The 13,521-nt window shown below is 35.3% G+C and overlaps 1 protein-coding gene across 1 annotated transcript; it reads right to left on the minus strand.

Moving 5' to 3' along the window:
- Window positions 1-362: 362 nt before the first annotated feature.
- On the minus strand, window positions 363-9,903 carry LOC136846614 (dynein regulatory complex subunit 4-like). Its single transcript, XM_067117507.1, has 11 exons — window positions 9,781-9,903; window positions 8,520-8,653; window positions 8,234-8,356; window positions 7,381-7,498; window positions 6,173-6,316; window positions 4,714-4,974; window positions 4,359-4,526; window positions 4,017-4,103; window positions 2,241-2,348; window positions 1,328-1,429; window positions 363-669 (listed from the first exon to the last, which is right to left on the minus strand). The coding sequence occupies exons 1-11, from the start codon at window positions 9,781-9,783 to the stop codon at window positions 517-519; spliced, it is 1,401 nt and encodes a 466-aa protein (XP_066973608.1). The 5' UTR covers window positions 9,784-9,903; the 3' UTR covers window positions 363-516.
- Between the last annotated feature and the right edge of the window lie 3,618 nt (window positions 9,904-13,521).

The following is a 13,521-nucleotide window of genomic DNA, read 5'->3' on the forward strand; positions in this document are numbered from 1 at the left end:
GGGAAATTATGAAATTCATGACAGAGTATGACCAGCTATTAGTGGATTGTGGTGAGTTATTGTGCAAACCAAATTAGCAATGTTTTTCATCATTATAATTTAGCTGACATATTATACTGAAAGACCAAGAAGTTTAAAAAAAGTGAAATTACAAAAATATTTGGTACAAATATAAAGGAGTAAATTCAGTATAATTTTTAAATATAATTGTAGACAGGTGCATCCTACACTTATGCAGCCATGTACTCGACGTAGTTATTACTGATGTTGGTAACTTTTATACCATTACAGTAAATATAATTCGGTAGCTGTTAAAGTTGGATAAAAATTAAAATTCAGTTGGGTAAATAATAACTAACAGGTCCGCAAATAGAAAACACTGTTGTATTTAATGTCATCTTTCAATGGAAATGTACACTCAGGTTATCAGATGGGAATTCTCATGACTGATAATAGTATGTAAAAAGGTTCTGCAAGGAAATCTCAACAGGATCTGCTGCAGTTGAGGTAACTATCCTATATGGATATATGAGGTAACTTTGGCCCAGTCTTTTTCTTGGTCTCAAAAGATGTCTGGTACTTATCCATAAGGTCTGTATACATGCGTCGTAGTGTTGCAACTTCTTCACGAAGTCCTGCTATGAGTTTGTTCTTTTCGTCAACTATTGTCTGCAAAAAGAAGTTTGTGTTACTATCCACTGATAATTACATACAGTTTTATATTTCATTTGAATAATCTAACTTTTTGCCAACATAAACTTCTTAGATAGTACAATACAACAAACTTGAACATATCATCATTAATTCTTTACTGTATACTGTAGTACGCATGGCTGTAAAAGAAAGCTAACTTTGTTTTATTACTAAAAATAATTAATTTTTTAAACATTTGTGTAGAATTTAAACATATTGGAACAGTTTTTCTTCAGAAATATTTCAAAAAATTATTTGGCAATCTTTCAAGCTGAATAACCTTACCTGGGTGCATCAGCCATGTCCAATTAGACAGAAACAGAGTGTAGAAATTGCAAATGAAATTCCATAACTTTTTCAATTTCTAGATACCATAGATTCTCTAACAAACAACAATAAAGCTGCTGTATGTAACCACTATTTTGTGAGATAGTTCAAATATTACTGAACTGAAGTGATATCAATAGCAAGTCACTATGGAGACCAATAAATTATGTTTTTGATTAGAAGGCACAAGGTACTCACTCTAATGCTGCTTTTTACACTTACTGTATCAAAAGCAATGCAGCTTACTAGTGTGTGACATAAGCATTGCAAAATATATATCTTTTTATGATACTATTCTTTAGCTTACCTCTAACTGATGGCTGACATGGCTAAATGAAGCTGGATCTAAGTTAGCCGCTGACAAAACTTCAGAGAGAACTGCTTCCTTCTTTTCCAGATGCTCAGATACCTTCAAAGCATTTTATGAGATGAAAAAAGGAAAACCATAAGCGTCTTATTTATAGAATTCTATTCCTGCCAAATGATGATTTCCGTAAAGATTCTTTTAGTCACCACGTAATTAATTATGGTGAAATGTTAAGAAGTTAAGTAAATTAGACAATTTCAGTCAAGATAACAACATTCCATACAGATAAGAACACAACAGTAGGAAAAAGGAAATATTTAGGGTATCATAGTGGATGAAGAAAGATGGAAAAGATATGGAAAGGATAAAGTATTCAAAGAAAAATGGAGAAAGTGGATTAATGGTTTCAGTATTCTGAATAAAGAGACTGGATACAAACTGAAGGATATGTGCATGATATGGATCAACAGAGAATGTAAAATCTGAAGAAGTTAGAGACCTCTTGATTAAAATGAAGGAAAGACCCAAGACCATCAGGAATAATATGTGATCTGGTAATAACAGCCAAAGAACCTGTCAAAGATGAATTATCAGAATACATGAGAACCTGATACAGAAAAAATGGAAAAGGAGTACAGCGGTAAAACTGCTCAGGAAAAATAGATGCACTGGTGGGAAATTAGAAAGGAATAAGACTGCTTAAATTTCTTTTGAAAACATTGGAGGACAGATAAGAAAAACAGTTAAAATTGCATGCAAAGATTGTACCACATAATATGAAAAGGCATTAAGGAGCTAAACTTGCATCTTTTCCTCCTGAAAGCCTGCTGATATATTACAGTAAACTCCATTGTAACCTCAACAAATTCCATTGGCAGGTTTATAAAAGAATTTGACTGATTTGACAGATTACCTGATTAAGCCTTTTCTCCAAGACAACGTTACGTAATTCACTTCGCTGTTGTACTTCTCCAACTACTCCAACAAAGTGATCATATAGCTCTTTCCTCTCTTGCTCAATCTGAAAAATGTGCAGAATCTCAAAAATGTTACAAAAAGCTGAGGAAAATTACCGTAAAGTTTTCAATATGTTTAACAAAACATGCAGTTAATATTGTAAAGGCAATTTGGAAAGAGAACAAATATGTATTGTTGCACGTACTAATGATATGTGATCATTGAGGATGATGTGCCTTCATTTCCCAACTGAATTTATTTATGGAAGCAAAAGCAATCTTAGTATTGCAACTCATTTCAGGATTTTATGCTAAATTATCAAATTTAGCAGGCAAAAGCTTTGAGTTTAAAATTAACTTCAGAACGTTTAGTGTATTGGAAACAGTTGAGATATTGAGATTAATCTACTAGAAAAACTTAAATACTCACAATCTTTCACATCAACACAAATCTTAATTAACCTGTGAAAAACTGCAGAGATAGTTGTGAAAATTTAATTTTTTGGTAATGTTAGCTTTCTGTTCTGTTTTGTGTTCATGCTCTTTACTTGCTAATACTATTCAGTTCAAAAGAAAAATACTCGAGCTACTAGCTCACATTCATAATTTTTGGACTGACTTCAGCCCCTTTTTGGGCTGAAAATACTTCATAATACATGCACAACATAAGCACAGTCACAGAAGGAAAGACAGATAAATAGCAATAATACAGTGATATCCCATTTACTACAGCAATTATAAAACAGGCAGCATTTACAAAGGTACAGAAGAAGTAATGCAATCAGGTGCATTATATATATACATGCTCACCTAAGACTTAGGGCAAGGGTGTAAGTTAAATGCATTAGAAGGAGAGATAGTGATGGATTACATGTACAGTACTAAAGTAATCCTTCAATCTTTCACACTTCCCCTACCTGCATTATTGCTCCTCTCTCAGTCTGACAAAGAATATGTGCCAAACTGCACTGAATGGCAAAAATACAAAAATTGCATAGGTGCAAACATATGTGCAGGGCTAAGATTGAACTGTGCGGCACTAGCAACATGGGATATTGCCTACAGGTAAGTAAGCCAAAATGTTCAATTTGGAACTTTGTTAAAATTCCTGTTCAAGATACTGTACTGAAAGATGTATGAGTGAGAGAGAGAGAGAGAAAGAGAATGTTGTATGGTACAATCATTTTACTATATGCACTGCTGTAATACTTCATTTGTTGCTTTTCAGCCAATAATTTAGGGAAAATTGTGCAATGTACAATACAGCACATATGGTATAAACATAAAGAGTTCTGTAGATAGAAAATAGGAGCCATAGAAAATGTTTGATGGCAGTACAAGTTGCTTGATCCTGAGTATAGCGTTGGTAACAAAGCTCTTGAATGGCACATTTTGCTAGCTACAATATATATCATATTTTTTATTGTTTGGTGTTTATTATCCACCTATTACAAAAAGAGAACGTGAATAAGTCTTATTTCTTTAGATTCTATACAATTTTTTAAGTTAGTAGCAGACAGGGTTATGGTAGGATTTTCAATTAGCGTAGAGGTAGCATAGCCTAGGCTAGCCTAGTCAATATTCCTTTTTCCACACTGGATGTTTTGTACTCCCTGGATTTATGAACGCAAATGATCAAGGGGTTACCAAGCTTGAATAACTATAATTATATACATTGGTACTGTAATCTTTTGTCTCGATGCCTGCTTTAATGAAGGATCTACCCTACTTACTGCCTCAGCTTTCTGTCTTAGAACCTCTAACTCCCACTGAAGAGCGTCCTTCTCACTTTTAAGTACTTTTACTTGAGCTTGGCTAGTCTGTAAAATATTGTAAAGAATGAACAAGTGTAAATTACAAATAAAATTCTTATCACAAATAAAATTCTTGCAGCTTGATGCAACACTGAACTGGCATAAGTTCTACTATACACTGCTTTATGGCAAAGATTTGTAGATGAGATATCATTAATTCTTGTTGCAAAACAGTTTCATAAACAGTATTTGTGCATCATGTAAAGATTAAATGTTGCAGAGTGATATGACTACAGTAATTCTGGAAATGCAAAAACTTACAAGATAGCTTTCTTTGTCCCTCTGGGAACGTTGAACTGAACGCTGGGTGTCTGCCAATTTCTTACGAAGAGACCCAACTTCATTTTCTAGACGAGAACGACTAGTAATGGCAGCTCCCATTTCTTGTTCTAATTTATGCTCTTTTTCCTTTTGTTCTGCTAATTCAGCCTGTTTACAACAAAATCCCATTCTTTTGGTCTAGAAGGTCGACTCATAGAGTGTGGTAAATATTTATCAATAGGTATGACACACTATTAAAACCTATGAAAAATAAGTAAATCAAACATATTGTGTATCATAAGAATCTCATGAAAGAAAGTATACCCAATATGATATGTGATATATCTGTACAAACCTTGAGCTCTGTGATGAGTTTTAAATTCGTAGCTGTTATATCTGAATAATATTTCTTCATTTCTGTGAATGTCTTTTCATTATTAGCCATGATGGTGGACAAGAACTTGTTCTTCTTCTCTTCTTGAGCAACAAGTTCTGTTTTTCTCTTCAGTTCGAGCTGGTTTTGAAGAGCTTTAAGTCTCTTCACTGATTTAGCTTCCATCGCAGCAGCCTCGGATTCAAATTCACAGCGTAAAGCATCTAGGGCTTTGCTATTTTCCTGGAAAGATAAAGATATTGTGTTGTTTCATCAGCATCTAGTAGGTAACTTAAATTCTGAACCCATGCTACAACAGAGTATGACCAAAGCATGAAAGAAGGAGAGAAAACGTCAACCGGACTTCCTTTCCATCACAGTTTGCTGTTCCAGCTGGGAGAAGTATCTACAAAAACACACACACAACTGACAAGTTTGGCTGTGGGCCATTGTGTAAAGGATGTATGTTACTTTTTTCTGGATACCTTCCCACCATTACCATCATTTCCCAATAGCTTTACTTCATCCTTCAGCCCCTTAAGACGACCAACCAGTTACCTACCAAACATGGAACCACAGTCACGCAGTAAGTGGCTATTTTGTTGTAATTTCTACTTTTATGTTATGGCACTAACTTTACCAAATAAACCCTACTTGATGCATTCCACTAAATACTATGCAACACATAACCCAAGTATAGACCACAGATGTTGACTAGATTCCAAGTAATACATAACAACACAGTAATGGTCTCCAAAATGCATGCATATGACAGCTTAAGAGTTCAAGTGCCAGTTATCTCAGTTACTTCAGTTTTGAACTGGTAAATGTAGACTGTTCAACTGCATGACTACAAATTCTTGCAAGTACTGTAATCGTTACCAGTTACTATACAGAGCATTTGTTTTGTGTTCCTCTCACCCATTTCAACTGGCACATACCTAAGGGCCACAAGCAGGAACAAATTAAATTTTCTCAGTATGTTAGGTAAGGTTTTTCTCCATTTGGAGTCTCAATCATCTTGTTCAACTACAGTTTTACTAATTAAAGCCACAATCAAACCAGTTCACCACCTCTGATCAGGTGTAAAGTACTCGTAAAAGAAGTTTGTATTAAAACATTTATTTGTATTTTTTGGGCAAGTCACCAATTAACTTCGATGTAATTTCTAAAAGTTGAATGCACCTGGTAATGGAGTTAACGATAGTTACACAGTTTTACTAAACATTATAACCAATTGTAATCTTTATGAGATAAATTTTCAAGTGTGCTTGCTTTCTGATATAATTAACTGCCTGTAAAAAGACTACAAAGCATTACTTCCTGTGAGTTTTTCTGTTTAATGAGGAAAAACCCTTCCCTAAAATATAAAATAAACTTGAGATTAACAGTGGTCATTCTGTATTATGTTACTGTATTACAGTACTGTAAAAATGCTTACCACTTTCATATTAGCTATGATTGCTAAATAGTTGTTTTCAGTTTCCCTCAACTGAGTTCTTAGATCTTCCCTTTCCTGTGCAATACGGTTCTCCTCTGTTACAGAGTCTTGATGTAGATTCAGTAATGCCTGCTCACTTTCAACCTGTACAACGAAATATGATTTCAGATTACCTTAATTACATTCAAGAGCTTTTAGACAAAATTATAAGCAGAGTAAAAAACTATACTGGTTAACACAGTAGTACTGTACTCTATATGACAAAATATTAAAATAATTGTGGGAAAAGGCAGTCTCTGCAGTGCTGTACTGGAAAACTCACACTCACACATACCAAGTTATTATAAACAAATGCAGATGATTAAATTTTCATGAAATAAAGCTGAAGATCTTCACTCAAGTAAATATGGTTATTTTTTGAAGAACAAAGCAGATCTTAACAATAAAATAGCAACGAATACCCTGTATGTTAATCCAGGCACCTGTACTTAAAGTACTGTATATTAAAATAATAAACATCATTCACATAATTTTTATTAAAATAATAAAAATTATGTAAAATACTAAGTGACGGGAACATGGCAGTGATTATTTTGTAATCATTAATAAACAGAAAGTAGTATTTAGTACGTAAGTTCCATCATAGTAAGTGAAATTACTGTGCGTAGAAAGAAATACATTACAGTATACTGAAAATAATACGTCAAAAAGATCTTTCTCATCAAAGTCCTTTATTTACCAAGTAGTTTATTTGTTAGTTGGTAGTTTTCATCTATTTATCTTCAACAGCATTACATCTCATCAAGCAGCCTTCTGATAGTGTTCCAGACCTTTTTAATGTAGAATTTTCAGGATCTACTGAATATAAGCACTGCATATGCATTTGTGGAAATATAATTACATAATAGCCATTGAATCAGTGTAGTTTAAGCACAAAATGGGAGATTGTAATGGTTACTTTTTTATGATAGCATATAGTGTGACCAAGGTCTTTCCACACCTGTTTACAGATAGAGACTGACAATTTCTTGTTTTCTCTTAAGCATCTAATGCACATTACCTGTAACTGTGTACTAAGTGCATTTTCATATTCATGAAAGCCTATAGTATGACCATGGTCCTTCTGCACCTGTACTAAAAGGATATGCTGTTTACAGATGGAGAATAACAATTTCTCGTTTTCTCTTAAAGCATCTAATGTACATTACCTGTAACTGTGTCAGCGTATTTTCATGAGTGAACATAAGGTGTTTCATCTTCTGCTGATACACATTAATTTCTTGTTGGTGTTTCTCTTCTGCATCTGCAATTTCTACATCTTTGTGCCTGTAATGAGATTCAGTGGTATACAGCTGAAATGAGGGCTAAAACCTAATGCTAACTGAACTTTCAATTTAAACAGAAGTCAGCTCAAGCTTAGTAAACTGCTTAGTTAAAGGTCCATACAGGAAAGATTAATTGCAAAAATGCAAAAATATTATGAAATTTTCTTCAACATATTTGAAATAATGCAATGCAAAAGGTTGTAATTCAATAGTGTAACAGTGCATTATAGAGACAGATTGCCTCAACCTCTACCAGTAATAAGCATAATTTATTTATAACACCAATACATCCTAAGTGGCACATGTTCTTTTGGATTCCAAGGCAACTAAATAATGATACAAAAGCTCAAACTTCTCAAGTTTCATATTAGAGTAATTAAATACAAGCCATAAAAATTTTTATAAAATAAAAATACATGCTGTAGGGTATTTAGAAATGATTTGTACTATACTGCAATATACCTTAATCACCACTGTATGGTTTAGCAGTACAGTACAATATACTAAGGATCATCTCTATCTAAAATCTTGCAAGTTTACAAAACTATGCAAAGTTATATGTAGTTGAATGCTAACTTTTATTCACTTTAGCTGGTTTTCAATTACTGTACAGTTGACCAGTTTGGTACAGTGTTCCATTTGAATTATCTGCCATGAAAGAGCTTTTAACAGTTGAACTAACTGCCACCACAAAGAGATAGAAAAGAAACATTAAAGAGCAGTTCTGTACACTCACCTTAATTCTGAGCGAAGATTTTCCAGATTTTCAGCAGCAACTTGCCAAAGTCTTTGGACACGCTCCAGTTCTGTTTGGACATAGTTACGTTCTTCTCTCTCTCTTTCCAGCTCATTTCGAAGCCTGTCAATATTTTACCTTGATTATGGATGAGCTATTAAAATCATTTTACTGTCATATATTACAGTACTTATGTATTTCATGTATTTTGCAAGTCAGAAAAAGTTCAATACTAACATTAACTACAGTTCATGAAAGCTTGTAAATTTCTTCTCAAACCTCTTACCTGATCACATGTCCTTCCAGCTGCTCCTTGCTCATAGAGCTGATTGGAATGCCATCAATCAATGCTTGGGCTCTCCCACTTCCAGCTTTCTTACCTCCTTTCCCTTTACCTTTGTCACCTTTTTTCTTTGGTGGCTGGAAAAAGAATATCATAAGACACATCATCAGAACAGTATATAGTACTGTACTGGAAAATCTTTTCTCTTAGTGCAACAAAAACTTTATGTAGATATTATTATGATCTCTAATTTCACATGGTGTTTCCATAGTATAAGTATTCCCCTCAACATTTGGAAACTGCATACCCTACTTAAACCTCATCTGACCTAAAAACATATACAGTGCCTGTCTCTTTAATCCATTCCATGTGAGAGATTAATTTGCCATACCTAACCTGTCACAGGATGGCTCAAAACTAAAAGTAAAAAACATTTTTATTAGCCTACAGCAGTTGACTACCTGAGCAAAGTTTAAATGAAAAGGTTGATTACTAGTGACCTACTCTAGCATTAAGTACCCAGAAGACATACTAAAGTCCCAATTTGCAAATGTTAAATCTGTAAAAATTCTTGTTTTGCAAATCCAGCGGCTAAGGCTTGTCATGGTGTTTGCCTTTAGGCAAGTTTTTAGATGGGAATTATTTTTTGCACTGGTTTCTTTTAATATCATCTGTTTGTATAAGACAGTGCCCCCTCTTTCCCAGCGAAGTTGGACACAGCATCTTCGATTAAGTTAGAGTAAGGGTGGCTATGTTATTTGTACAACACACACCACTGACTTGTTTTGGCTAAGATTAAGGGTGGTCAACGGAATAACTGAAGATCCAACAGCCAGGTAGGACCTAGAATCCTATATTAGGTTTGGTTGGGAAGAATTAGGATGTAGGCCTATTGATGTAAATATTTTGGCCACATTTTTAAGGTCGTTTTTTTAGTAATCGTTACCGATTACATACATGAACCATATATTTGTCCTGCCGTCTCTTTTATGTGTGTGTGTTTCTTTTAATGTTTAACCATTCATGGTAATACAAATCACTAGCTTTCATTTTCCCAACCTAAAAATCTGAGTTTACCACTGTCCTCGCTCCATATAATCATTAAATTTGAGAGTAGAGAAAGAAACAAAAAGTCTGATTTGATCAAAACACAAGATAAAATGCAGGAAAATTGCCTATATTGTCTCTGTGCTTGGAGAGAAATTGCTTTATCATATTGCCCAACAAACTACTGCAGTGTATGCATAAAATCAGGCATAATTACCATCTTTATATATGATGGTTTGCGACGAATAAAACTACGGAATTGCACACACTTCGAGATCAACAGATTGTTGACATCAGGGTAGCGTTACCATGGCAACCGACACGCCGCTTAGCACAGGCGTAGCAGATGTGGAAATAATACATCGATAGCAAAACCATTGCGGCAAACTAATTTGCCTAGCCATCGTGCATTATACGTAGTTAAGCATTTTCTTAGATCTTCACTAATCTTACGAAAGCGTTTTTCATAGCATTGAAATTGTTATAATTAACAAAACTAAGTCTACTTTTAGATGAATTAGATGTGTGTGTGTGTGTATGCTTTTCAAAACACGTAATTATGAGTAACTAGGTTTTCACGCGTAACGTACAGTGAACTAAATGAAATACGGAATTTATAATTTCTAACGAGAGAGAGAGAGAGAGAGAGAGAGAGAGAGAGAGAGAGAGAGAGAGAATCAATCTTTCTGGGAAAGGGTGGGGATTCCCGTGAAATGACTGGTGGGTAGGGCTGTTAGGAGCTTGGACAGTGGCTTAACAAAAAGAATAAGATGCACCTCTAAAACTATGGACTTGAAGGAAGTTCTCGTAATGTCTTCGTTAAATAAAACATCATTAAAGAAAGTGTGATTCTCCGATTATCGTTCTGCCTCCATGTCATTAAGAAGTGGGAAGTGGCTGTCATGAGGAAGTTAAAAAAAGTATAGTGAACCAAAATTTATGCACCTGGATAAATCTTGTCGATAAAATCATGAGATGAGAAGCGAGGTTTTTGGCCTAACATTTCATAACTTTCAGATACTTAAGCCAATCTAAGCTTTACCAGATGATTCATTAGGTGGTCTTAACCAAAAGAACTGACAAATATATGAGAAGATTCAGTAAAGTATATCAACAGATTTTAATCTCTATAAAATGGGCGCCAAATGTGATGAAGACAAGGCTGGCATAGATGCTGGGGAAACTTGCATAGGCATGGAGAAAGTTTTATAGACCAATAACGGAAAAAACATAGATTTTAGAGGGAGATACTATAAGGCCCTAAGTTTTAATTTTCGGAGACATGGACTACAAAAGCATAAGCTTGAATTTAGTGAGACATGTTATAGAGGAAAACGCCCAAGCTTACAAGGCAGATGCTATGAGGGCATAAGCTTATATGTGCTGAGTCAAACTATTAAGAAAAAGGCTTAAATTTACATAGTTTGGGATTATAACGGCATAAGCTAGAACTTGCAGGGACAAGCTGCTAAGGAAAATTCTTAAGCCTATGGAGGCAGATATTATAGACATAACCTAGAATTTACACACACACCACTAAGGCGAACGTCTAAACTTGCAGAGGTGAGGGGGGGAGGGTATTGACATAAGCTTGAATTGCCTCCAGACTAATGGGAAAAACTTAAACATTCAGACGGATTTTAAGGCAAAATCTTGATTTTACAAAGACGGGTTACTGATAAAAGTTTAAACTTAAAGAACAGACCTTAACTTACATAAGCAGGGCCCCCGAAGGATGAGGTCCAGCCTTACTGAGACTATGGCTATGGCTACCTAGCGATTTGCTTAGACCTATAAAAAAAATACATAGGTAAGAATGGCCGAAGACTAAGCTTAGACGATAAGGCTGAAGGAGCAGATGGCATGCGAGTTGAGTATTCCCTATGACAACTGTCTGAACTCTGAAATTTTTTATAACAATAAAATGAATTTGCCCCGACGCGCAAGGAAGTGTATATTTCATGTGTATGCCGCTATAAAAGCCTTTAATGAGGTAGTAAATTGTTTCTATTAGTACAGAGAGAGAGAGAGAGAGAGAGAGAGAACTGAATGTTGTGAAAACTTCTTTGAAGTTGCTAGCGACAACCTCTTAACTACCGTGTCACCAAAGTAAACACTGGAAAAATGCGAGTCGACGAAAGGAAGAAGACTTCAGAGTCAGTCAACTGAGTCAACTTCGTTCAGTCGGGGCTTTGGGGCCGTGGAGGGAGGTGGGTGTGTTATCCGCTCTCTACTGGCAGGTATGACTGTGAGTTATTTGAACAATATTTACTGCACACATCAACGGAATTTTGTTTACACATTCGACTTACCTACGGTGAAAACTCTCCCCAGACAATTTAGCGGATAAATTTTTTGCAAGACGTTTAAACCAGCGATTCGCTCTTTAGTTTTGGCCCTTTTAAATGATTCGTAATTTGTTTTACCGGTTTTGTTATTTGAAATTTAATTAATCAGATAACGGTTCCATTAGGCTGATTGGTCTCGTTCCGATTAAGCATATGCTTTTATTAGATATTAGTATTTTAAGTATGATGGGACATTTTGCTTTAGACAAAGGTACACTTGCATGGAAACATCGTGAAGTTTAATAAGATGTTAGTAATGTTCTTATATCAGTATCCTATGTAAACGCCACCGCTTTTGTTTATCCATGTAGTAATGAAGCCACGGTAAAAGGCTGTCCAAGCAACCATCCCTTAATGGAAAATGTGGCGAGTATTGAATTTACAGTGAATTTAGCCCATCCGGTGCATGCTTTGGAAAAAAAAGTGTAATTTACATTCTTCACAGGTCAGTGTGTTCAGTGACGGTTGTTAGTGAAAAAAAAAATGAGTATTCGTCTGCATGTAAACTTGGCTTGAAGGCAAAACTAACATGGGTTTTTCTACAATGTAAACAGCTGCTTGGAAAGGAGTGTATGTACATGTAGGCAAGCGCTTGTTGGCAAAATTTCTACGTGTATTTATGTACTTACATCGAATGCAAGATATCCGTTAATATTGATGTACCTAACAGAATCAGTTACTTAAGTCCAAGACTTCCATGAGTTACTTCGTAGGCAGAACTGCCGTGAGTATTTAGTATCTTTGTAGGCCTAAACAGTTGCTGCGAAGGCAAGACTCCAAAGATTATTCGTCTATGTGTAGGCCAAAACAGTTGTTGGTAGGCAAGACTTCCATGATTATTCGTCTACGTGTAGGCCTAAACGTTGCTGGGAAGACCAGACTTCCATGATTATTCGTCTACGTGTAGGCCTAAACAGTTGCTGCGAAGGCCAGACTTCCATGATTATTCTTCGTATCCATGTAGGTCTAAACAGTTGCTTCGAAGGCAAGACTTCTATGCAGTTACTTCGTAAATAAGACTTCCAAGTTTATTTTAGTATTGTCAGCTGAGGTACTATGAACACCAGAAGAGTTAGAAGGCTCAGACCTGATTGGATTAGAAGTAAGAGAAGGGAGGCTGGAGTTGTAAGTGGAGATTTTTGGAGGTAGAGCACATGACAGACAGACTGCCGAAATTTCACAAAGGCCCTTTGTGTCACATGGTTTTTGGGGTGATTTACACACACACACACACACACACACACACACACACATATGAGCATCATGTGCCCATCGATCAGGTTCAGTAATTTAGCTTTAATGTTTGTTGAATTTCGAAACGAGCTTCAAGGTGCCATTCATTAAGTTGTAGAAAATATGAATGTGGAAAAAACATAAAAATTAATAAAACTATATGACCATGCGCTTCTTCACCTAAAATATTTCAAATAACCGGAAAGAATGTAGAAGATTTTTAAACTATTTTATAACAAAATATGTTCAAATTGGACGAAAGTTGTTCGTCCATTTCAAGATTCATAGTCGGCGTTTGCTGGGAAAGAAATAATAGAATGTGTTCATGGGATCGGTGGGGAAGGATGGAGGTTGGGGGTGGCGAGCAGTGCAATGGC

The sequence above is a fragment of the Macrobrachium rosenbergii genome, chromosome 15 (assembly GCF_040412425.1).
Source record: "Macrobrachium rosenbergii isolate ZJJX-2024 chromosome 15, ASM4041242v1, whole genome shotgun sequence".
NCBI lineage: Eukaryota > Metazoa > Arthropoda > Malacostraca > Decapoda > Palaemonidae > Macrobrachium > Macrobrachium rosenbergii.